This window comes from Chelmon rostratus, chromosome 19 (assembly GCF_017976325.1).
Source record: "Chelmon rostratus isolate fCheRos1 chromosome 19, fCheRos1.pri, whole genome shotgun sequence".
NCBI lineage: Eukaryota > Metazoa > Chordata > Actinopteri > Chaetodontiformes > Chaetodontidae > Chelmon > Chelmon rostratus.
Window position 1 is genome coordinate 11,065,444 of NC_055676.1, and position 27,110 is coordinate 11,092,553.

General features: G+C 43.6%; 1 protein-coding gene across 3 annotated transcripts in view; it reads right to left on the reverse strand.

Moving 5' to 3' along the window:
• Positions 1–409: 409 nt before the first annotated feature.
• The window catches only part of sh2d3ca (SH2 domain containing 3Ca), a 52,245-nt gene continuing 25,544 nt past the window's right edge, over positions 410–27,110 (reverse strand). For 2 of the 3 annotated variants that reach the window (XM_041960299.1, XM_041960302.1), the window contains 12 exons: positions 12,214–12,342; positions 9,962–10,111; positions 8,745–9,022; positions 8,547–8,624; positions 7,343–7,470; positions 6,892–7,264; positions 5,147–5,276; positions 4,792–4,907; positions 4,185–4,356; positions 3,969–4,080; positions 3,669–3,875; positions 410–2,800 (listed from right to left, as the gene is read on the reverse strand). In XM_041960299.1, coding sequence (XP_041816233.1) covers positions 2,625–2,800; positions 3,669–3,875; positions 3,969–4,080; positions 4,185–4,356; positions 4,792–4,907; positions 5,147–5,276; positions 6,892–7,264; positions 7,343–7,470; positions 8,547–8,624; positions 8,745–9,022; positions 9,962–10,111; positions 12,214–12,342 — 2,049 coding nt within the window. In that variant the 3' untranslated portion in view covers positions 410–2,624. The remainder of the gene's footprint in view (positions 2,801–3,668; positions 3,876–3,968; positions 4,081–4,184; positions 4,357–4,791; positions 4,908–5,146; positions 5,277–6,891; positions 7,265–7,342; positions 7,471–8,546; positions 8,625–8,744; positions 9,023–9,961; positions 10,112–12,213; positions 12,343–27,110) is intronic. The other variant, XM_041960300.1, reaches the window with a different exon arrangement.

The window sequence follows — 27,110 nt, forward strand, 5'->3', positions numbered from 1 at the left end:
TATAAGACGGGCCAGCTATGGTTTGACAGTGAAATGCTGTCCTCTATTGGTCATGCACTGGTACTGCATTGCATTGCTTTAACTTTTCATACTCATCTATTCGGAAGTAGCTGTTGCCAAACCAGCTGGGTACTGTATTTTTAGCAAACACTAATCAAACAGGAGTCAGTAGCGCATTTGTTGGGATAACTCCAGCCACAGCAAATGAAACTATAGTGAGTACTTATGGAAGTTATATAGGGATTGACTCAAAAGTGCCAGATGTTCATTGTAATGAAGGAACATGTTGCCCAATGCAACAGTGTGGCTCACTGATGTAGTTTGAATAGTTTTTGGACAACCACTGAAGTCTATCAGAGGAATGTACATGTTTGCTTTCTTTGCAAACAAAATCAAACTCTTTGACACGAGCAATCATTTTATTTGGAAAAAAGTGAATCGCTATGTACAGTACGTAAAAAAACATGAGATCAGTCCTAAAACATTTCTTGTCTTTTTGCTTTTCGAGGTCATCTCACACAGCCCTGTTACAAAAAACAGGAGAATCCACACACGGTCAGAGCATTCCTGTACAGCATTCAGCAGAGGACAAATAAAAACAGATTACATCATCTTCATCATCATCATCACCACTTTGTCTTCATCAGTGTTATCGGACCTAAACCAGTAGGTTTGATATCTGATAGCAGTGACAGCAAACATTGGTCTCATACACACACGTTTTCCCCCTGTGTGTGTGTGTGTGTGTGTCTTCCTGTTATATCATATTACAATTTATGATTCAGTGTTTTTTTTGCTGACTAAAGATTGCCCCCTGTCGGACCACAGGGGGAACTGGCACATGGCTCCTCACCTCGTGAACTGATCTGTACAGCTGAACCTGAACATGGTTTAGACTAGAAAGCGGGACAATCAAACATCCATTTAAGGATCTCTGATACGCAAATCTCAGATAGAAGCATATTTTTAGAATTATTTCTGTATTTCTGATTGATATCTGATAAGACTTTTATTCATATATATATTAGCAGTTTGGATAGGGTTAGAGAGAAGATAGACATTTTAAAAAGAAGGGGGCGTAAGGGGCAAGAAGTGGAAAACTGGCTCTCTAAAATATTCTAGACGGGGGTCTCAGCCCTTGGTTGAAATGATTGCATAGCTCTGAGAGTCGGCTCCAGCCCTCTCAGGCCCAGGCTGTAAATACAGCAATGATTTAACACTGAGCAGCCAACGAAAATGTAATCCCACAGCAATAACAAGATTAGGATCATTTTAGCTCCACGGCTGAAACACAAATTCAAAACATACAAAGAAGAGATATTCTCTGTGGCAGGGTTGTGTCCTTATTTGATTCAGTTTGGGAACTTTTTTTTGTTTAAATCATTCACTGGTTTTCAAACAAAGACGAAAGATGACAGATTTCTCTGTCTGTTCAGCATCATTCAAGATTATTCACAGACATGACAGATCTTCACTGTATCAGCTGTATATTTCTCAACTTTGACACAATTAACACATTTAAATTTGCTGTTTAAAGCAACATTTTACTTGGTATAACATTTACAGCTGCATGCATCGACCATTTGAATTATTCCGCAAATGCACAAACCGAAGGCAGTCATACCAAAGCATGTTCATAAATGTTTGTATACTAAGTGAAACATTGCTTTAACTAAATTTAAACAGAACACGTCCCATTTTTCCCGTCTCATTGTGCTGTTTTTAGCTAAATTTAGTGCACAAGACACACGATATCAAATGCATTAGTCAAAAAGCAGAGGGAGGTTGCTTTGTCCTCGTAATGTTTTCAACAACTCGCAAAGCCCTCATATTGAAGTTGCAGCACTGCTTCTCCAAATGTTTCATTTCTGATACATTTATTAATGCATGCCTGATACATTTTTAATGGGATTCAATGGGACTGCTTGATACATATTTAATGAGGTTTTATGAACATGGTTCCCTCAGAATGAGCACTGACAGATTCTCACGAGTTTGGTGAAGCAACATCCATGATGTTGAGATATCCTCTGATGATAACAAATTGATAACACAAAAAAAAAACAAAATAAAACATGAAACATAAAAAAATGGAGGAATGTAAACAAGCGCACAGACACACACGCACTCACACAGACAAAACATCTATATATGAGCTATGGAAGTTATTGTCATCATTTCTGCTACAGTGTGTGACAGCAGTTGTTTGAAACAAGAGAGTGTCCGTGTTTTATCGGCTCTGTTTGGCCCTCTGGACACACCGTACACATGTTACTGTTTGTACCACACAGAGGAGCTGGTCACCCATCTGTCCCCATCTTCTTATCCACTCAGCTGGTCTCCTCTCTGACGCCATTCAAATATCTTAGTGCTAAGTGAGGAAGTCCACAGGGAGGAACAGGAAGAGAAGTCCTCAGTGAGTGCAACACGTGTTAGAAGTGAGACCCTCTTCTCTCTATTCCTGTCGCTCGCTGCACCTGTTAGCTGCCTCTTCATTCACTCTCACCCCTCCCGCTGTTCACGCTGGACTCTTCATATCATCCTTCGCGATGCAAAACAAGCCCACGATGAGTGGTGAGTGCAAATGGGCATGTTTTTGGCGACGGCGGGTGTCGGGGCGGGTGCTATAGCTCGCTGTGGCGCACGGGAGGCTCTAGCTTGTGTGACAGGGCGGTGAGGACCTTGTCGAACTTCTCGTAGCGCTCCGATTGGCTGCCCTCTGAGCCGCGGCTGCCCCACAGAAGACGCATCTGAAACTCTGTCCGGAAGATTTCGTGAATTTCTGCTCGCTCCTGGAGCCCTGGAGAGGAGACGGGAGGGTGTGACTCTTTGTGAACTTTAAAGCAGAAAGCAAACAAACTGTGTTTACCGACAGCAGGTTAAAAAAGGCCTGAAAAGTGGGCTTAAATATCATCCTTCTGCAGCTCATTGCAATAAGGCCACAGGGGATTTAACCTGTGTGCCTTGCTGTTTACTAAGTGCATTCGTCTCAAGTGCCCAAACAATTTCAGTTCAAAGTTCAGAACCCTACCCTAAAGATGAACTGAAGACAGCTTTTGAACATAAACCAAACTCTACAGCTGTATGAAGGAAGCATCTCAGCTTTGCTCGTAGCGCTGTTGATGAAGGGAGCACACTGAGGTCAAGCTGATCGATAGTGAGATATAACAGAAAACAGAGATGTGAGCTGATAGCTATTGACACGCGGTTCAATAAAGCAGTAATGGCCTCAAACTGATAACCATTGGGGAGGTATTAGGGATCAATACAGTTAACATAGTGACCACACACACATAGAGCCGTTTCATCAAATCAGTGATGTTGTGATGACACTCATACTGAAAACACCTCATTAGAAACAGCAGTACATTAACAGCATGAGATGAATCACAAAACCAGCTGTGGCAAGAAAATGGCTTATTCCAATCAATCTGAAGGTCAGTGTGAAGGTTGACAGCATCAGTGAGGTTAAAAGAAACAGTATTAATGGTAGAGGGGCAGTGAGGAAATGTACTGTACCGCAGAAAAATACACTTCACAACATGATGCATTTTTATTTAATAGAAGAGCCTAAAGGAGACTTTCCCAAAAAAACAGAGCCGTTTTTATTGGGTCGCCAGTTGGCAGCCACCTCAGGTCCTCCTTTCAAACATTGCCCTTGTCCTTACCCTGCAGTTTGGTCTCAGCGTTAGTTTTATAGATCCCCCCGTGATGTGCGATGGTACGAGCTGCCTCTAGGTGGTACATGACTACGTCTACTCCCACCTCCGCACTCTCCCAGGGCTCCAGCCCCTCCCCGAGAGCCATGCCCCGCTCCAGTAAGGACAGGACGGGAATGATGTGGGGGAGGGAGGTGTTGGACAGGGCACTAGACTCTGTAAGCAGAGGACAGGTTTGGGTTGTGAGTAAATACACGCTGGCACATTTTTGTATATAACACACAGAAATCATATAAACTAGGATCTCACCTTTGCCATCGTTCATGTTTTTCATGAAAGGTTTTAGTTTCTTCTCGTATAGAATGGCGCCCTCTGTGTGTCTCTGGCGTAACGTCACCCACGTCTGCTCCAGGCGAGAAATCTGAGGTAATGAGCAATACAGCAAAAAAATTGAGATTGAAAAAAACATTCTTTGACGGAGGTTTCTGTGCTAACGGTGGTGACTTTTATCTGTGTCTCCATTACCTGTGGCAGCTCCAGGGCTCTCATCACTGCAGCGAAGCCAAACATGTTGCCCAGGCTGCTTTTCAGCTCTGCTGCCAACTGGATGGTCTTGTGGAGCAAAGCCGCCCTCTCCTCCGTGCTTCCTGTACAGCCGAGAAGGTCCACGGCCACCATGATCGACATGGTGTAGAACCTGAGGACAGAGGGCGAAGTAGAAGATGTTAAGTCAGAGCCGATTCTGAAAGCCACTCTGGAAAGTCACATTGTGGCAGATTGTACTGTATCATAAGAGTGATGTAATGTGACGGAGCCCTCAGATGTTGATGAAATATATATCATTTCAAGTACTCAAGGAAGAGGAAGTCACGCAAAGCTGCAAAGCACAGTTTGATGCCTCACTTGCGAGTTTGCTTTCAGTAGCACGCTGCTGCAATGATTGAGAACCATTCATAATGTTGTTGTGGAAGAGAAGATGGGAAGGGAGCAAAGAGGACAAGTGGTTTGCAGGGTGATGATAAGAACAGACGAGGAAAGAGAGGAGATGGTGGAGAAGTGAGGAGAACTGATGATTCCTAGCCGAATGAATGGACGAGTTAGTGAGTGATGCATAAAGAAAGACAGTGGGAACCTCTCCAGCAGGTCGAGTCTGAGCTGGTGTCCGTGTGGTAGTGTAAGCAACTCCAACCCTGAGGACACTCCCATCATCCTTTGCATCTCTGAGGTTACGCCTAATATTCTGGCCACCTGTCCAAAGAATGAAAAAAAAACAATTAGCTGCATATGTGGTGTGTGTGCAGCTTGTTTGTTATTGTGCTTACATCTACGTGTGCCAGCATGGATGCCTACTGCTCATATTTGTGCATTTACCGCATGTGGTTATGCAAGTCAGCATGTGCGAACGTGCATTCAATTGCTTTTGCATGCATTCGTGCTTGCAAGTGAACTGCATACATCTGTGTGTGTGTATGTGCGTTTGTGTGTACCGTGCAGTCCACCATGGTGATGTGTTTAGCCGCGGTCCTTGCATCCACCTCAGCCAGCAGCTCTTTGACTCTCTTCAGCACTGACATCTCCAGAGGCTTATTCTCAGCCGGCATAAGGCAAGACTCGTACCTGCACAGGAGCGATTACAGCGTATTAGAAACCAGGACGGGGCATGAGCGCTGGCGAGGACTGCAAGAAGAGCGTTGCACAGATGAATAAGTTAACAGGATGGTTTATGCTCATCCACGGGTCCGATTGTTTTGTCCAAAGAAGATGCACAGTTTGTAACTTTAAGTAGCAATTGGGGTCCACTAATTTTTCACATTTAAACAATACAGATTGTTTTAACATAAACACAGAACATTTCATAATAATGATCCCTTAAATTATGTTATTAAAGAATTGTGGACAAAGTATGTTTTGGGTGAGGCATTTCACAGCTGAAAGTGCTCTCGGGTGCACAAATAACAATTTCTTGTTGGTTATCATATTCGCTGATGCTCGTACATCTGTGACAGGCTAAAATCTGCTGATAAGATCGGCCATGCAGATGTGGAATTGGTCCTAAAACTCTTAAGATTATTTGTTGAATTACCTAGTTTGAATTAGTTTGTGTATTTGTAATTTAAGCCTGTATAAACTGATGCGACGCGTTCTAAAACTAATAATGTAGAGCTGAAAGCTTACCACTAACACAATCTTCCAGCAAATGCATCATCCGGTGCATCAGCGAGTTACTGACAAACGGCGGCAATAGTCATAGATCTGTGAGACCGCTGGACGTATTGACAAACTGGACTAATACATCAGCAAACCAAACCAAATACACGGTATATATTCTGCAGCATGTGACATTCAACACGAGTTCCAACACTGCGTCCTAATCATGCTGCTTCCTCTTCAGACAGCCGCTCACCGGCTCACACTGGTGCCTCAAACACAAGTGGCCGTTCCCGCCTTAACTGTCAATTTCCCCCGTGGTGTTAGTGCTGACAATAATCCCCCTGCACCAAAGTTTCACAGCGGATGCTGAGGCGTACAAAGCTGCTGCCTGCTCCATCGCTGCTGCCAACTCAGTGCACCTGACAATTTTCCTTTTACGAGCCTCATCTGCTGTGTCCTCCCATGGCACCCGGTAAAATACAGTATCTGCTGCGTCTCTGACCACAGCACAAATCTGCCCTCAGGCTATTTCCCACAGGATTATCAGCTGTTTACTCAAGTCTATTTCCCAGTCCCTGCTCACTCACGGCTGTACCGCAGTGCCTCTCTCCCATATTTTTGCCCTCTACGACAGAATGACGGCAGGTATGTTGACCTTTGAGGACACAGATACAGTACATCCTGAGTGAATACGCTTTAGTGGAGTAAAAGCTGAGCAACAGTCAGCTGCACTTCTGTATTTGCTGCACGAGCCGGCTTCTGCCAATATTGAAGACTCTACATTCCTGCCTTAAGTTAATTGTGGTGTATTGATGCACTCAAACTGTTTCTTCTTAGCGGCCTTCAGCAGTCTTTTCAGTTTTTTAATCTGACTCAGCAGAAAGTCCAGCCATAAAGTAACCTGACGTCAAGGGAAGGCCAAATGTTCAGCTATATTTCTGCTCCTGCTCTTCTTCCTATGGACGTGGCAACACCTTAAATGTATGTTCAGCCTCAATAAAGGGACAATGAAACTTGATCAGCGTATGGCAGATTTTCTCCGTACTATATGTCCTTTATCACTCGAAAAGTGGATGTGTACCTGGATGGCCTGAACGAGGACGCTGTCTCCACCTGTGGGACGCTGAACATCCCCTCTCCTTCCTCCCTAGCGCCGTCCTGCCTCCCCTCTTCCACTCGCAATCGCTCCACGTAGCTCTTCGCCGGGGGTTTGGGGGGCCCAGCGGCGCAAGGCCTGAGGTCACAGTAGCTCCCTGCTGTTTCTGAGGAATGCGACTGGTAGCCGGGATGATGGGCGGGAGAGGAGTGTGCCGAGTGAGAGGTGTGTGCGGGATGCTCTGGCGGGTTGTTGCTGGCTGAGGGGCTGAGCTGAGGGTCGCTGGAACGACGCATCACGGGGGAGGGCGGGACGACGGCCAGGACTCGCCCACCTGAGTGGGCTCTCTGCCTGGTGACTGAAGAAAGAAAAAAAGAGTCTCACAATTTCTTATGGAACATTTTATTGCCTGAGCCTGTGTGTTTCTGGCACTTACTGGCACTATATGCAGGAGACAGTGGGGCTTCGCCAACAGGTGACAAGGGGCAGCGATACTCCTGAATCTGGTCCATGCTCATCGCACAGTTCCGCATTGCGTCTTTATGGTGGTGGATTGTCGACGGGCTGCAAACACAGCATTTTCAGGATGTTAGAAATCTTTGGGTATGGATTTAAAAGCTGTCAGTGCTCTGAAGGGAACCTCACATTTATCAGTTTCAGAGGAGAGGAATTGTGCTGCTATGGATGCAAATGCTAATTAGTTCAGGGTGAGAGAAGAGGGACACATTTTAGTTGGTGGAACCTTGAGGACAATTTTCTACTTCATGATACACACAAATTCTTGTGTTATTTATGAGTTAAAACCACTTCAAAGCAGGAGCAGATTGTAGTACAATGTGCTTTCTTGGGAAAATATTAACTGCAAAAGGGAAATATTTAGCTAATGTTAACAGTGCATTTCAATTCTGGGAAATTTTTTCAACAATCGTGCCCAAATATCTGTTGCAAATGTATTTCCACTGTACACAAAAGATCTGTCGGCTCCTTCTTTGCAGATTAAAGTTTCAAACAGTCTCGCTCTGTTTGACACAAGTGAACAAGTCATTTTGCTGCTTCACTCCGCGGTTGCTAGTGGCTCATTTATGCTCCCTTTACGTACAGAAAAGCACGCGTCCATTTCAAATGATGCAACCGTCGCTGCCCACGCGCCGCAAGGCGTCCTTTACGTTGGCACGGATGTTAAGCAATACATCCACTAGAGGGCAGCCCAGAGTCAAGAGGTTCTGATAACAACAAACATGGAGACTCTCAGTTAATTCCATTCAGTCTCCTCCCAGCTGTTCTTGTCCCTGTGCCCGGGCGAACTAACATCATACAGATGTTTGTAATTTCTTACCAACTCGCATACCCCCTCCTCAAAAAGTTCCTCCATTGTTAAAAAAAGTGCTTTGTTTTATCTGTATCTATAAACTTTCAGAAAACGTGCACAAACACAGATGAAATGAACGCACGGACAGAAGGCTCAGTCCGTATCCGTAACGTTGAGCATAAATGAGCGTTAACGGGACTTGATGCTCATTACTACAGGAGGTGCTAATGGTGTCCGTGAAGTGAGGGGACTGCAGGGACGTGGGAGGTAAGTGCACTTGTCTAGTGCCCAAACACAAAACTAGTGTGACACACACAAACACACACACAACCTGCAGTTGGGCAAAGGTTCCGGCTCTGGTTCTGGCGTTGCCACTGGCGTCTTAACTGGACTGGGACTGTCTGAGTCACTGATCGTGTATGTAACACAAAGCAAGAATGAAACAATGGCAAATATGATGAAGACTGCAAAAAATAAGTCAGGGTGTTGTGACTGGCTGCTCGCTCCACTCCTCTTCCTCCCGGCTCACCTGTGAGGCATCATCTTCTCGGTCGTCAGTCCATCCGTCATGGTGACGCTCCTCCTCTTGATGTACGCTCCCCTCTGACTGGACGGCGAGTAGGCGGAGCCGTGCTTGCTGTTGGCCAGAGCGAAGGTGGCCTCCAGGTAGCGCAGAGGGAGAGTCCTGCTGACGGGACAGTAGATGTGGACACCGCTGGACTGGGAGACCGGTTTGCGCTGGCCCACGTAGAACCGCACGAGCTCCTGGACTGAGTCGAAGCTGTCAGACTCCAGCATGTACTGCACCTGAGGATGAAAAGACAACAGAATTTAATATAACATCTGTTTTATTTATTTATTTTGTGCATACCTGTTATAATGTACAATATATTGTAGTGAGTTGCAGGGTCTTGTATTCTGCATCTGTGTTCCCTCTTGTACCAAAATCACTGCATGTTTTGCAACCAGAGTTACATATTTCTTTTATTGCTGCTCCACTTAAATTCTATTATTTCTATAGCGTTTACACCCCGTTTACACAGAGCAGACTTTATCAAATAACTGCTTTGTGCAAAATAAAATGAAGCAGCAATCAGCATATAGGGCGAGAATTGAGGTTGGAGGCGGATAGAGAGACAAAGAGACACAGAGCTGGTCAACAAGGCACACCTGCACCAGATTAGCCTGCCTACGCAACTATTTCCATCATTAGCAGCAAGAGAAAAGAAAATAGGCTGCTTAGGATGGATCTGGACTTGCCACATGCCGAATGTAAAAAGCATTACATTCAGGGTCTGAAGTGAGATGAGAGGAAGAGGAGGGCAACATTGCCATGTAAGGAGAGTGAAGACTGTAGTCAGACTCACTAGACCCTTCACACAGTGAGCGTTTGACAGGTTAAACAAAGGTGTGACTAATAATGTTACTAATGGCTGGATTCCACTTCGCTATGCTGCAAGCACAGGCTGAGAAACTTAACTGGAACAGAAGCATTTTTAACGCTATTAGCTACACCTGCTGTCCCGCTAGAAAAGACAGACTTTATGAATGATGAAGGTCTGATGTTTGATTGATAATCAAATAAAGCAGAGATAATACACAACAACACACCTGCAGAATATAGAGCAAATGCCAAGCACCACAAAGTTTAAAAGTCAAAATCACAGAATGGAAGAGGACATTTAAAAACAAGGTTAAAGGCATCGCATATGAGCAGCAGCAGCCAGTAAAAGCTTTGATACGAACCTTGGTCTCGCTGGATTTGACCAGGACTTTGCTGATCTTGAAGTGCAGCACCTCATTATCCCATCGACAGGTCAGCACGTAGTCACCCACACTGGTCAGAGAGTCACGCACGAGGAAATCCCCGTTACGTAGAACCAGAGTCTCTGACACCTAGGCAGAGAAAAAAAAAAGCACATGGTTTTAAATTAGTAAATGGAGACAATAGGTTCCAATCCTAAAGAGCTGAAGGCCATCTCGGCTCACTGAGCTACAGCATGTGTGTGAATATTTTGCTTCTGACACTTTGACTGCTGAATAATTGAATTTAGAGAATCGTGATTATTTATGACGCTGCCTTAGGACAGTTCTGAACAAACACGACTATCTCTCTCTCTCTCTGCTCTGCTCAGTTTGAACTGGCAATGATGGATAAAACGCCAGCGACCACGGCCCCAACGACGCTCTGAGGACACATTTTATCCAGTTCGCCGCCATTGTAAAAATGACAGTTATTTTGAATTTATTGACAAAACAAGCAATGAAGAAAAGCAATCTCCACATTCATGGTCAATGGAACAGCTTCAGGCTGTACATCTTGCTGACTCAAACCACTGCGGATGTGCGTCTGGCTTCTGTGAGAAGAGGTCACAAATATTGATCCGCGGCCGTGCAGTTAAAGAGACACATATTTCAAAGTAAGCAGTATTCACTTTAAAATCAGCTGCAAAGAGGCTGCTGATGAGGGCTGTGACACTTTAAATTCACCCCACACAGGAAACAAGGCAGGGAAAATATGCACTGCAGTATAACACATGGTAAACTATGCTTCCACACCAGCAGGAGGCAGTATATCCACAGATCAAAAGCTCAAACCAAGCATCCTTTAATCTCCCCAAATTTCTAAACTTGAGTATAATGGTGAGTTTTTGTTTCTTTACTATCTGCTTCCTCACTGCTTTTAAGAACACATCATGTTTCACATCGACAATTTGGGCCAAGATCTATGAAGCAATATGACTACAGGGAAAGCCAGATTGGTCCATTAACTCATGACTGGAAGGAAGAAGAATGGAAGAGAAGGAAGAAGCAGGAAGGAAGGGTGTGCTTTAAGGAAGCTAATGTACAGTACCTGCTGAAATCTAGTCACTAAGTGTTGTTTTGGTAACCAGGGGGCTCAGGGTTTCCCCAAGTTTACACAGGGGCAAATCCATGAATCCATGAATATTTTATGTAAATTAAACGAGGAAAGACTCACAGATGGCTCATTTGAATCTGTGTCTGTGTTTATGTGTGTGACAGAGAACAGAGGTTGATCAAGAGACAGGGGACGTGTTTATGAATGAGGACTGTCCACATGTGCATGCAGTCTGTGTGTGTGTGTGTGTGTTTGTGTGTGTGCGTAGGTGGGTGCAGGTCTGTCGTGTGTCTCCGTGTATCTGCGTCTTAGTCACCAGCTGTGAAATGCAATTGCGTACATCAGCAACACGCGCAGCTGTCTGTTTGGCAGAGGTTCCCCTCCTCCTGAGCGCTAAAGCAATTTCTACTGAGCTGTGACAGATGATGGGATTCAGTAATCAGTGTCATTCTGTGTGTAAAGCATTTAAACTGTGCTTTCAAAGCCAAGAGACTTTGGCCAAGCGATCGCTCAACTAATACTATTGGTTGACAACCACATCAGCCCACACAGAAACGCCATTATGTTTGTGCTTTTATCTCATTTAATTCTGGCTTTTTAAAAACGGATCACGAAACGTGGGGGATTGAAAAACAAACCACAGCAGCAATACATCAATTTCAGAAATTATTTATTTATTCATAATTTATTTCACTGCCACAGGGGCTGACAGGCTGTGACGCGAGGTTTAACTTGAAGCTTTTTAGTCAGGGCTTATTGGATTTTCTTCTTGATAACTGAAGCTTTGAAAACTGATCACGGACTTATAATAAGTTTTGGTTATATGAAAGTTCTGTGTGTTAGCCGATACACATTAGACTTCAATTGATTTAATTTAACCAACTTAAATCTAGGGCTGCAACGCCGCTAACTAACTTTTATTTTCAATTTTAGACTCAGCGATGAATTCTTCAGCTTAAAAAATGTCAGAGCCCAAAGTGACGCCTTTGAATTGCTTGTTCTGTTCAAAACCTCAATGAGATTCAATTTACAATGACATTAAACAGCGAACAGCCTTCAGTGAAACTTGTAACTAACTGGATGTGCTCACCTGTGCATGTATACAGAGTCTACAGTGTACTTCACGGTGTGCGTTTACCTCTCTGGGTATGTGTCCATGGTACCAGCCATGGCTCCTGATGTCAGCAGCGCTCAGTTTCAGCTCCTCCTCCAGCTCCTTACGAAGTTTCTCAGGAGGAGACTCCAGCAGGTACTTCTCCTTGGAGAACTGCACAGAACAAACATGAGAGGAGAACAAGACATCAGTGGGACTGAGTTTACACGAGGGACGCATCGCATGTAGCTTATACAGCCCATTCACACAGAAACGGACCGTAGATTAGATGCAATCTATATATAACTTTCCTTTATTCTGGTAAATCCCGCAGAGATTAGGTTTTCATTTTCAAGACGGATTTGAGTACATAAATATATTTACAACTACGTAATTTAGAATTCACAATACAGAAAGACCCTGAAAAAATACCACAAGTTTATGGCAAAAAATAAAAACCATGTAATAGTGTCATAATGTAATACGAGTGTATGGTGCAAAGCTACAGCAAAGTGTCGTTCACACAAATACACACAGACGTGCACAGAAACACACACCTGTGTTACAGAAGGCAGCGCTGCAGGGAGGCAACACCGTGTGCTGCCTTCCACACGAGCATGCATGCGCTCACGCTCACACACACACACACACACACACACACAAAGAAACAATCCAATCGACCCTGACCTGATTACTAAGAGGCAGAAATCATCGTGTGTAAGCTCTTATTGTTCTCATGTACTATGGAGACCTAGCTTGAGCTTTTGAGCGTGGTCACTCAGGATGGATTGCAATAATGCCAAATCTGCACTCACACACATGCGCACACACACACACACATACATTCATACACTCCACACACCGGCAAACGGATCATGTTTCAGATTTCAAAGCCTTGTGTGCGTTGTAGTTGTAGTTGTAAAACATCAAAATAAATGGCACTGAATATTTTCACGGCTATTTAAAGACACTCTTCAGCTGTGTGTGTCTGCGTTTGAATCCACCATCTAACTCAGAAAGCAAACGGTGCACAATTCACAGAAATGTTTGAAGTGCTTGATTTAGCATGCATTTATCCACACAACATGCGCGATTCAATAGGCACTCTGCATAAACTCTACTCAGGAACTATGTGTGCAGGCGTGGAAAGAAAAATAGGGAATCCCACACTGGGACCTCGGCGTTGCATGAAGACACCATAACAGCCGATGATTGCGGAAAGATTGAGTTCAGATAGACCATCTCAGACGAGGCAAATAGAGGACACACACACACACACGCACACCCACACACACACACGCACACAAAGAAATACACACAGGAATAAACAGCGGAAGGAAATCATCTCCAGTCTGCCGGTATGAAGAGAAATGAGACTGGAGACCAAAATAAACAGTAAACAGCCTTGTCGCTAAGGCTAGCCTGTCGTCCCTCCTAATATTTTCCTTCAATCTCTCTCTCCCCCCTCTCTACCTCTGGCCCAGTGTTTTTTTCTGCTTTCTCTCCCTCACACTCTTTTCCCTATTACCCACAGCTCCTCTCATCATCCCTCGCAATCAAGTTTCAGTAAGTTGTTGGACTTGTGCTGAGCACGTGCGACAGACTGAGAGAGGCAAACGGAAAACCATGATTATCTCTCTCTGTGTGTGTGTGTGTGTGTGTGTGTGTGTGTGTGTGTGTGGAGTGTGTTTTCACCTGCCTGCATGAGTGTGCGTGTGTGATATGAGGAGACTACAAGAGCCAAACAATCGATCTTATCGTCTCCAGGTCACTGCGAGATGAAATTATTAGCTTCCTCCTCTCCCCTTCTCCTCTGCCTCTCCTCTCCAATCCTCAGGGGAAGATGGAGGAATATCGCCGTTGAGGCTCACTCTCCCAGATTAGATTTGAGTGTGTATGTGTGCGCACGTGTGTGTGAAGGGGAGAAGAGGCCAGTAAAAGAGCAGAGGGGTCAAGTGTGCAGTTATTGCTTTTCCTTGTCTCCGTGGAAACCCAGGAGAGGCCTGCCACTGAACTGATGCTCAACAATGAACTTGGTGTGTATATGTGTGTGTGTGAGTAAATATATGAAGAGTTGTGGGGCAAATTGAAACGTCAGTGGGTCTCTATTTATGATACGGTTCATGGACTAGGCTGACATCGGAGGGGGCACATTGAAAGAGGGAGACAGGCAATAAAGGAGCGGTAAAAAAGAAGTGATTTGACAAGGACAGACAAAGACACAGAAAACATCATCTTTACTGTATTCTAGCATATGGGTAGTTGCTGTGAGCTCTAAACCAGAAATATTTTTAGTGTTTTTTTTTTCATATAGTCAAGAATATCATCCCATCTGTTCTTCCCTTACCAGTAGCTATCAATCTACATCCATCCCATGTTTAATATTGCAGAGAAAATCCTCTCTGGGGCTATTTGTACGTATTGTGTGCCTGTTTCTCTGGTAAACTCCTTCCCCTCTTGACTTCAACTCAGCTACAGAGTAGGTGCTGTAATGGCAGACACACACTTCTCTTAAAGGAGGGGTAAGACAACAGAGATGAAGTAAAGCGGTGAGAATAAAGAGCAGAAAATCCTGTTCGGGAGGAATGTGTGGACTGAGGACAAAAGGAGAAAGAGTACAATGGAAGACATCGACACAGATATGACATTAGCAGAGTATCTACAATCACTCGCCGCATGCCACTCATATACCCCTGTGATGCTGAGTCCTTGGTCACCATAGCAACATATTGTGTTTGTTCGCCTGTTGGTGTGCAAAGAAGAATAAAGTCTTCTACCTCTCATCAACTACAGTGGCAGTAACTTACTGTGTACTACTACTACTGCTGCTACTAATACTAATGGTTAATCTGATACTACTTCTAATATTACTACTATAAACATGCAAACCTGTAGCAGTGGTAATGCTATAAATACTACTGATAATAACCCTTAGTATTAATAGCATTACCACTACCATTACCACGTAGAAGTAGTTGTAGTAGAGCACTTCTGCTACTTCTATAGCTGTTCCTACTGCTTTTGTTCCACTTATTAGTTCTGCTCTACAACTAGTTTTAGTACTGCTACTATTTTCCAAATACATACACACACACACACACACACACACACACACACACAAACACACACACACACATATATATATATATATATATAAAGAAAATATTGAAATACAAATGACAGCAGGCTCCCTTATTTATTTTATTGTGTAGCAGCATACAAGCACATGATCATATTTCCTTGCATATCGAGAGCATAAGCATGAGAGACAGAGCAGCAAAGAATGTCTGATGAAAACACAGAGACCAACAGATTTATGAACCAAGAGGCAGGAAGCAGAAACAGTCCGAGACAGACAAACAACACAGACAGCATACATAAAGACAAGACATCAGACATTCAGGAAGACACAGAGGCATGCAGACAGACAGACAGCAGAAACTCATTAATGTAGACAGAGAGGCAGACATGCAGGAAGACAGGTAGCCCATTAGCAGATGAGAGAGTTTAGGCAATTTACCAGCTGATGCAGGACTTTGTTTCCCCAGGGGGCGAAGAGAGGAAAGTGATTGGTGTGTGTGGGTGGGTGTGGGTGCACATGCAGGATGTGCATTCATCCATGCAGGCGTGTGTGCACATGTGTGTGTTGTGTGTTCCACATGGGTGGCACTATTAATGGATGGGGGTCTATTTTTGGTCTGAGTTGGAGAGAAAGTAACACCAGGTTATAAAAGACAAGAGCACTGTTAATATAAAGACAGGCTCAGATATATTCACCTTACCGGTGGGTACATGGTATAGTTTGAAATGGATGGGGGTGAGACTGGGAATAGGTTATAGGGGGTATGGGTGAATATGAGTTCTAGATAGCAACGCAGTGTGATCCATCACCTAATTTACACCAACGTGCACTTGAGGCTCTTTTCCTACCAGCGAGCCAATTAGGCGGTTTCGTCTGATGACATCACCACACCCTCAGCGAGTGAAAACTGACACTGATATCACTCAACATCAGAAAAAATGGACCACCTAAAAGGAAAATAAATGAAAGGGATGATAATGGGGAGAAATTCTAAATGTATGCACATATTTATACATATATTATGCACACACACACTCACACCCCTTTTTTTAGTATGGTGTGTGTGTGTGTGTGTGTGTGTGAGAGTGTTCTGCAGCTCTTGGTTTTGTTCTGTTGTCTGTTCCACTCTGAAGTCACTATTTGTTATGTTTATAACCAGTTTGCATGTTTGCTGTATTCTGTATTTTCTGTGCATGCGTGCAGGGTTTGCAGGCCTAAAATACAGAACAATGCTCATCATTGTATGTTCATCATCATCATCATCAAGTGTTGTGGTAACTCAGGCAAAAGTCAGCATGTTGTTGTTTGTGACTGAACTAGTTTGTTTGCTAATTCTTGTGGAGGGAACACAAAGCCAAGTACCCTGAGCAATTTAAGGGGATGCAAAGCAAAAACAAACAACTCCAAGAGCGGAGGCATGAATGAGAAATGAAATGGAAGATACTGTAATTGCTGACAAGTATAAAAACCTGCAGGGAGGAAAATTAAGTCTCTGGCATTTACCAGCATGGATGCAAAACACATTCTGACTAAAAAAAAAAAAAAAAAAAAAAAAAAAAAACGTCAACAAAAGAGAGGAACGCATTCTAAACAGGCTGCAGCACTCGGATCTAAGCTCACGTCAGAATGCATCTTCTTTCTTTACAGCTCGTGGGCTAGCCTCTAACCCCACTGTCATGGCAACGCCCTGAGTGGTGGTGGCAGTGGGGGGAGGAATGGGGCTGGGTTGTGGGCTGGTGGGGGGTGGATCCAGGGGGGTCCAGGTCTTGAAGAACCTTTCTATCCCTTATCTTCTTTCTCTTTCTCCTTTTCTCTCTGCCACCCTTTAACTCTATGTCTTCTCTCTTTTGGGGAGATACAGACAAGGATTACGGCATAATGACCCCTGTATCCTCCTATCTCCTATTACACCCCCCCCCCACACACACACACACACATACGTGCAGAGGCACATTACAGGGGTTGTGTGTATATACGTGGCAATATCACCCCTCTCCAGACTGTTAATAATCCCTCTGTGCCCTCCAGCCTGATTTCCACTGTTCATCCACACTGGTTCACACGGGTATAATAGTCTTTAACACACATGTAAGATGATATGAGCATTAGAGGGAGTGCTGGTAACATTAGATTTTATATATTTAACCTTTATTTTTTCTAGGCGTAGTGAGAATGGCATTCAATCAAAGCTAATGAAACGGCTTTTGCAAAGATGCAATAAAAAAAACTCAATAGCTCAATACTTTGCACATTTTAAACACTGCACAACAAACCATATTCTCACCCGACCTTTTTGAACCAACTTGTGTTCAGCTGCAGTGGCTCAGCCTTTACAAGCCTGAAATGTATTAAAACAATTATGGCAATGAGCCATTCTTATGGTAAATGAACTGCACAAAGCATTTTTCTACTTTAGCTGACAAAGGGTTTACAATTCACACATACACACACTGATCACATGAAGGAGTCAGATATCAACCACAAACCTTGGATTCAAAAATCCACACAAAAAAACCCCCTCAAAAGTAAAAATCCACATTATTCCTCCAGCTATTTACATGATGTTGTGTTCATGTGTCTTACACGGGGAGACTCAACACAACTATACATGAAAAATGTGTGAGTACGTCATGGAAAAATGCTTATTAACCAACCCGCTGCATTTCCTCATTCCTTCACCTCCTTTTAGTTTTCACAAAGTATGACATTATTCCCTAAATTCATATTCATGCAAATGTAACCTCGATTTAACCACATTTTGAAAACCACTGTTAATGGCCCCCTTCAATGTAAGTTAATTTACGATTTATGTGTTTCACAGAACTGTCCCTCAAATTCTTTAATGAACGAGTTGCTCTGCAAAAGACCTCCACTGACCCTGTTCAGTCTATATCAGATAATGAAGACGACACAGCTCAATGCCAGTGTAATAAAATGACAAGAAAATGTCCTTTTCAGCTATTAATTCCTAATGAAATGTGTCCATTGCACCATTTTTTAAATATCAATTCATAAAACTGGGTGATCAAACCCTAAGCTTTGTAATAAACAGTGTACAGAGCCACCGTGACATCACCCATTGGTTTGTGGACTGCAGCCTCGAGTTTGGGATTACAGTCGTTGTCATTTTTTTTTTTTTTTAGACCCAGAAGTGACCATATTTGGATGAGAGGGTGGGACTAGGGAGGATATGCATTACTATGCCTCTATCCTGATTGGATCTGACTGAGAACCTGAGGAAATGCTGTGGTAGCAATTTTAGCCATATCCTAAGGCATACCCTGCTTTATCGACTATTTCATTCTAAATGGGACTGTAATTTACAAAATAAACATCATGCTGATTTGAAGAAGACTTGGAACTAGCAACCAAGGCCATAAACCCATTAGGAAATGGTTTACTCAGGTAATAAATCAAGTAAGAAATAGGGTCAGTTTCTCATAAGCGCACATACAATCTAACACTGCAACCAGTGGCGTCGCCCCCTGCTGGCCACTAGAAACAACACAGGTTTAGGGCACTTCTGCACTGGCTTCACTTTTCAGATCCGGGAAGCTGTATTCACTCATTATACTGTCTATGATATTAGATAACCTTACAACAACAGCTCACATACTAACAGATTAGCTTTGTAGAGGAAGGTAGTAGTGCTGGCACGGCTATCCTCGTCACCCGGCCCTCACCTTGCAGGTCATAGTGGTCCGTCAAGAGTCTCCCTCATATCAGCCTAATTGATGCAGCTGAGCAATCAGCTGACACACATGGTATTTATTAGACGTTGTTTCCTGACACATGTGCTTACTGCTGTTGTAAAGTGTAAAATGCTGTCAGTAATTAGGCTTCCTTCATTGATTAGACCTGTCCGCCTGTGGAGCAGACTTTACAACATCACACACTGTTTCACATGATCTCACGTGAAAGAAATTCCAAAACAAATACTAAAACTGATCCGCAAGGGAGTGGAGAGAAGGCCGATCCAGAAGTGTTCAAAAACCTGTTGTGATGAGAGTCAAAGCTCTGACTGTAAGTAAGAACAGTGGAACCAAAAGCTGTTCACATTTTACAGCATTGATTACACTCTATTCTAACACTTGCTGCAAATGGGATACACCGGGCGTAAAAAAGACGGAGATAAAAATAACAGTGGTGACGCCTCATTAGATCAGACAGTATCAGAGACACAGCTCTCCAGACAGGGAGAGAGTGACGACTGGTGCAGAGACAGACAGAGAAAATGAGACTGATAACAGTGACCTTCTACTGTCGTTAGGAATGAGTGTCTCCGACAAACACATACACACTCAAACACACACAGGACATTCACCCCTCGAGGCAGCTGGATGCCGTTATATATCCTACTACTAAAATATATATACACACACACACGCATGCATATATACGGAGCAGTGGTTGGAGCTGTCAGTCAGTATGGAGTCAGAGAAGAAGACCCCCTGGATTGAGTGACAGCTGGTGGACAGGATATGACATACAGCTACACTCCCACAGAGACTGCAGGAAGCACAGTGCCGCTCTGCTCTGCACGGCTCCACTCTGTCCTCTCAAAATCACACTCTTCTGCTGGATGTTTCTGTTTTCTCCATCAGCTCTGTTTTTCTCACTGTCCAGGTTATCTCTTCCCTCCTCTCAACCCTGTTCTGCCCACTGACTCAATTTCAAGAGCCTTTATTGAAAAGCGACAGTGACAAAAATGCTATTTCCTCCCTTATGTTGCTTCATTTTTGTGGATGGTGACCCTGTGCCTTCTGATAAACACTGTATTTTTTCCAAAGGGAGCCGCGTCTGTTGAAGCCTTATCATTGAGGTTCTGAGTAGTACCGTTAGTCTCCACCTCCACCAATCAGAAGAAAGGGCAGTAGCCTCTATGCAGCCTGAGAGACACCACCCTGGGGAAAAGAAAGTCCTCTGTTCATTCTCTTCTCCTCATAAAGCTTAATTGCTGTGACAACTTAAAGTGACCTTGATGATCATATCAACATTTTTATTGACTCCTCTCTCCTCTCTTCGGAATTACGGCGGCAGCAGCTGCAGCGGGATTTTGAACGGTGTGGAAGTAAAAACAGAAGTGGATGTGACCAAAATGTCTGTTGGAATCATGCTTTGCACTGTGGCACTGTGTGAGCCACAGCTTCTGGTGCATCTCAGCACATCACGTCAAAACAGGCTGAACCAGGGAGCAGCTCTGCAGAATCAGTTTGGGTAATAACCTTTAAAACCCCCGCCACTGGTTTCAGTACTGCAGCTGAACTGTGTGCGCGAATTAGTGACGCTTTGTTTAACGCAGTTGTAAAGCTGCGACCTCACAGTGTGTCCCTGCGTGCCATCAATAACGAGAGTAAAACCAATATGAGTGAAAGCCACAACAATGAAAATAAAACACGAGTTGTAAAAAAGTTAAGTGTCAGTTAATATATTAATGCAAGTCTCAATGGACCAAACTATGAATGAGCTATGAATCACTTCATTTTCCAGCCTTTTGTTTTTCCCTCTCTTCCTCTCTCTATGCATGTGTGAGTGCAGTGCTGGGAGTTACTATAGCTGCGAATGTATCCACAATACCGTCACTCCCGTGAATTGAACTGTATCTTCTCTGGCTCATTTGTCTCTGTCTTTAAAAAAAAAAAACAAACACTGTTGTGTACGGAGTGTTTGCACATGACAGCGCTGTCGGCGACGATGAGAGGGGAACCAGAAAAAAGTAACCTAGATATCACAGACATGCAAAAGAAACTTTTTTTTTATCCTCATGAACGTGAACAGACCGAGAAACACTAACGCTTGTGCACGCAGATATGAATATACATGACATGCTGGTGCAGGCACGCACACACACACACACACACACACACACACACACACACACACACACACAGGGGAGCAGAGAAGATTTTAATGATGTTTGACTGTAGAGTACGACTCCTGACTGCACGACTCTCCCTCTACTCCTGACCCATCGTTTCTCTGTTAAACAGGCCTATAGGCTACACACAGTCTCTCTCTCTGTCTGTCTGTCTGTCTCTCTCTCTCTCTCACACACACACACACACACACACTCACACCTCAGAGGAGTGAGGGAAGTAAACATCCTTCTCCCCAAAACATCTGTGCAGACACAAACCCCCTTTTACCCACAAATACACAAACAGAAACACAAAAATAGCACGTAAACAAACACCGCATAGGAACGCACACAGATATACACACATATGCACACACACACACACACACACACGCTGTTAGACGCATGTGTAGGTAAAAGCAGAGATGACAGACGTATCTCTCTAACGTGTTTCTTTTGTAAAGAAACAGATTGGAGTGTCGATGTCTCCCCGAGCGCGATGCAGATACTGATTAGAGATTACACGCATTCAATTAGACGTTTCACCGGATGAAATTAGATGCCTTGCATGAACCTAATTCAATTCAAATTAGTCTAATACTGCTGCTAATGACACAGCAATGTAGCCACACACATCGCGTTGCTGTTATTGGATACACATACAGATTTAACACCAGTGACTACCCCACGACTGGAGCACAGAGTGGAGGAGGCTGAGGGGTGGGGTCTTATCTGAGCTGGTTCACTTAAAGACTTTGAGCGAAGGCGGGACAGTTTTGGCTATTTTACATGACAGATTTCTGGATTTATTTCTTTCTCGCCGCTCTTCTCACTGATTTGAAGTGGGCAGGGCTCAGTTGCAATAAGGCGATGTCTGTACCAATCAGGACTCACCAACAGTTACTAAGAATCTGATGACAGTTGGTGAGAATCAAATTCCTGATAAAAAGTACCTGAAGAAGTTTTCACTTTGGTGTTGCTTATTTAATCATGTATACGTTGATGAAGGAAGTTTTCAGGAGCTTTAAAAGACATATTTGCAAAAGGTAATTGCATTGTTTTGCTTGACTGATTTATAAAGAAAAATAACAAGGCTGAAGAAAAGATGATGACAACTGATTTTTCATTTAAATATTAACATGGTGAGACCTGATTCTACTTTCTTTGTTTCATTGTCGTAGCACTGTGAAAACCACGTATCTCCAAAAATTCAACTTTTCATGGGCTAAGAAAAACAGACCTGTTTTCAGGTTTGTGGCCATGAAGGATCTTTCAGTTCCACTGCATGTGGAAACAAAAGCACATGAAGTAGGAAGCAGCAATGCGATGCCAGGATTTCAGAAATGTTTCTGCTTTGTTGATTTCACATAATAAATATTCACACACTGTGCCAAAAGCTTTTTTTTTTAAAAAAACAACTAGAAAACTGTAAGAACAAAACAAATGTCTCTTTTTCTGTTTGCTTATAATCTGCACAACTTGTGTAGAAATGTGTGAGACCAGGAAAGTCTGGTACCACAGTGATTGAGTGCAGGGCTGTTGTCTGTCTGTCTGTACAGCTGCAGTGGTGATGGGATGGACAGACACGAGATGCTTCGCGTAAAACTACCACGCATAAAACGAGGCACACACATGTTCACACCCTCCACTCCCTGACTGTCGACTCAGCAATGCCACACCTATAGATGCTGTTGCCATGGTAACGCCATACTCTGCATGTTTCCCTGAGGAAAAAATGTAAGGGTGTGTGTGTGTGTGTGTGTGTGTGTGAGAGAGAGTGTGTGTGTGACAGAGAGAGGTTAATGTGCCCCGTGTGTGCTTTGCTCTGTCGTGTGCAGTGGGGTGTACTGAAGAGGAAAACATGGCTGGTTGGGAGCAGTTATCATGGTATCCCATTGTGTGTGTGTGTGTGTGTGTGTGTGTGTGTGTGATCTTTGTCTGTGGTTCCTTTCTATATTTCAGCCATCAGTGTTGCTTTTGGTCGGTCGAGCGGTTCACCCCTGACAGAAGACCACGAGACCTGAAAAATCTGGATTCAGCTTTCGTTTAAAAAAAAGATCGACAGAGCAGTGAATGAAGATGAAATTCCACTGGACCCTTTGGATCAACTTTACTGCCAAGAACGCACCGCCAAGCTCTAAACTCCATCCAAATGAATTAATATCTGATCGTACAACCACAACAATAGCTGACAACAAAGTCATGGAGCCACACCAGAGTAAACAAATACCCCTGCAGCCCACTCGATCACGCAACCTTTTCGCTATTTTCTTGCAATGACTCATGCTTTAAATTTACACACATTACAGTGTGTGGTGACCTGGGTTTCTGCCAACATGGCTGAGAGGATTTGAGACAAGTACCACATTTAGTAGTCGTGCTCTCAGTTTTGTTTATAGCAGCATCACTCATTGCAGGTCCTTACACAAAGAACAGTGAGGGATTTAGCAATAGTTTCACTCCGATGAATGTGGAATCTATCAGAATACAAGTATTAATGCACAGAATAATACACTCGCAAGGCATACATAAAAGAAAGATGAAGCCAAACTGAACAAACAATGGTTCAGCTTGCTGTAGTGATGTCACAGTGTACACTTTCAGTACACTGTGGCATCAGTGACATCATGTTTAACCATGCCTGACTGAGGCAAACTGAGGTTTCAGGTTAAAGGCTGGCTTTAAGAACAACATTAACTGACGTTGAGCACACAGTGTTTCTGACTTTGCATCAGCACCTGGTAGGGCTGCTAACTGTGTGAGAAGTTTCACAGTTTGCTCATCATGTGACCAAATGCCTAAACTGGAGACCTGCTGTCTGAACAATAAGGCTCAAGCATTGACATAGAATAAATCCCTGACACTCTTCTGTCAGGATCACGCAGAAACGGTTTAAAACAGTTCCCTTTCAAGATGTTCATTAGCCCTGACTGGCACGGCTGAACCTGTCCATCTTTCCCGGCTGGCTGCAGCTCAGAGTAATCAAAGAGCATCGAGGCTTTGCTGTTCACTCACTGCATTTCCGCCTGATTTCCTGCGCCTCTCATACTTCTCCCTCACTGCGGTGCAATTTATAGACTGCTCAAATGTACACACATGTCTGACTCATCATATGGCTTCCCTTGACTTCACTGCTTTATTTTCCACCACTCTTCACCGTTCTCCACCTAACGTGCTTCAGGCCAACACTGCAGACTTCTTAGCTTTTTGCTTAGCTTGCTCTTTATTTGAACATTTCACCTTTTGTCTTCCCCTTGAACTCTTCTTCTTTGTTTTAATCTCACACACTTGCTCATTTGTACCTGTTGACCAGGTAGAGCTGGGAAAAAGTGGAGGGAAGGTTAATTGTCTCATTTCCCCTTTCTCACCAGCATCACGGCCGATCCATCCCTCTCATCTCATCCTCCGTTCCTTTATTCCTTCCCTCAAAGTTATCCTCTGTCCCTCCTCTTCTCAGTAAATCATCTCAGCTGCTCCTTCTCTCTCGGCTGCCAGTTCATCTCTCCCTCTCTGCTCCAACCTGCCATCTCTCAACCACATATCATATCATTCCCCTCTCTGTGCACTTTCCCTCGCCGATCCACTCAGCCGGTCTGTCAGCATGGGTGTGTAGTTGTTTGAGTGTGTGTGTGTGTGTGTGTGCGTGTGTGCGTGTGTGCGTGTGTGTGTGTGTGTGTGTTGATGTAAAAACAACAGCGGGAGCATCAGCTTGTTCCATCAGGGAAACAGAGAGAGTCGAGAAGTGATGCACTAGGCGGCAGACAGAGGGAGATAAAAATGCTGTACACAAACGCAAGCATTTAAGGTGTTTAATCAACCATTTTATAAGAATATTTTTTCCTTGATATGAAGTTACATTATGCTCTCTTAGTCCCTGTTTATTGGACGGCATCTCAGTCTTTCATCATTAAATTGTTACACTGAGGTCAGGTACAAAATCGACTGGATTTCTCTGATTTTGGCACACAACATCCTCTTTCCATCTTTGATTGAAACAGGAGCTGTTAGTGTCTATGACAACCAGGACCAGCTGGGACAGCTGAAAGATGCTCTGGGCAGTTTATTCACTCAGTCAGAAATACAAGACTAACCTTTCATTTCGGCGGCTCGGAGAGGAGCTTGTGATGGGCGAGGGCAGAGGGTTGGGACAATCATCAATGCCAGCCGAGTGGGAAAAGGATTATTTTAAAAACAGACCTCATCATGACAAATATGTTAATTATGGTAGGTTAAATCAGCATCCACTCACAATGATAAACGCCTTTGCCCAGCTTGGTCGCCACACAACCACTCGCTCGCGCACACAGACACACAATTACCCCCTAAGGGCTGTGCCACTCGCTGTCATCCTCTCCTCCATCCGCTGGGCTGAACCATTAATGGCTAATTTGCTGGCTTTTGGGGGTAAAAGGTCATCACACTGATGGATGGAAGGTCTAAGGGCTCATCAATAGTAACCCTCCTCTGTTAACACACACACACACACACACAAAAGGCACACACACACGTCTAGGCAGAATAAATCTAAACATACATTGCAACCAATCAGATGTTCACACTGATGCACAGGCACACACATCCATTCCATACTTTTTACCATTTAAGCGCAAGCCGGTACCATTACCATCCATACTAGTACCATCTATGTTGACAATAGCAGGCGTGAAAGGAAAACCACAAACCCACAATGCATTTCTCCAACGCAGTTAAACAGGAAAGGGACAAAAAGGGAGGAAGCAGCGGTTGAAGGACCAGCAGCAGAGAGGCAAAATGAGAGGTGGGGGTTGGTTGGATTCAAATGGAAAATAGAAATCTGTGTCTCTCATTGACTTGTGATATTAAGAGAAGTGCTCTTACAGAAAAATATTCATATGTCCTCTTCTTGTATTTGAGGGTCATTGTTTGGATAGCAAAGAAATATCTGTGCACATGCTATAATTCTAATTCTAACATTAAAACCCACACAATTATGGATATCTATTCCTTTCATACAGTATGTATGACATTTATCCATGATATACATTTAATAATAATAATAATAATAATACATTTTATTTGGAAGCGCCTTTCACTCAAGGACACTTTACAGAGCGGGTAAAACACAAATAACACAGATTTAATACCGCTGTTTAACTTCAAAAAGGTTGTGGCCTAGGCTGCAGCCTTGTTACCATGGATACACACACATATGGTGACACAGCATCTAATTAATTAATCAATGACTGACAGCAGAGGATTAATCAGCTTTGCTGGCTGAAACACAGCCAACAAACGAAATCTAAATACAGACAATGACACCCTCAGACAAACACACCCATCGCTTTGATGACTTTTGTTTTTTATCATCACACACAAATTCAACATATTTGTATATGTTAAGGGATTAGGCTCAACTTTAATCTTTAATGGGCTAAAATCAGGATTCATTCGAAAACAGGACTCTGTCTGCCTTTACGCTGTCCAAGAGCGAGACTGACAAATATACTGTGTACAAAATGTGCTGTCGTACCTGCCTGCTCAAAATGAAGCAAGCGAACACACATTTCCATGAATTGCATATAACATATAACATAATATTTTACAGCCGCTTCAAATGCAGACATACATTTTTCTCCAGAGTAAACAGATACAAATACTGCCACGACAGGGGATACATGATGCAAACTCATTTTAGATGGAAGGTCACAGTAGCAAAGTGTATCATAAACAAATTTATCCTACTCCCTGCTGTGTCACTACACACACACGCACATAAATTTTGCCTAGTCACAGTACAAACAATGACCTATTGACTGGCCTTGGAACTTGGACACACAAACGCACCACGTGCGCAAGAGGAGATGATGATGATGCAGTTGAAGATGAAACTGTAGAGGGCAGAAATAAAGAGAGGGGGGATGTTAACAATAGAGAGACAGGAAAGAGGAAGAGCCAAAAAGTTACAGAGGGAGAAAGACGGGAGAAAAAAGAGAGGAGGCAGAAAGGGACGGAAGAAAAGAGAGT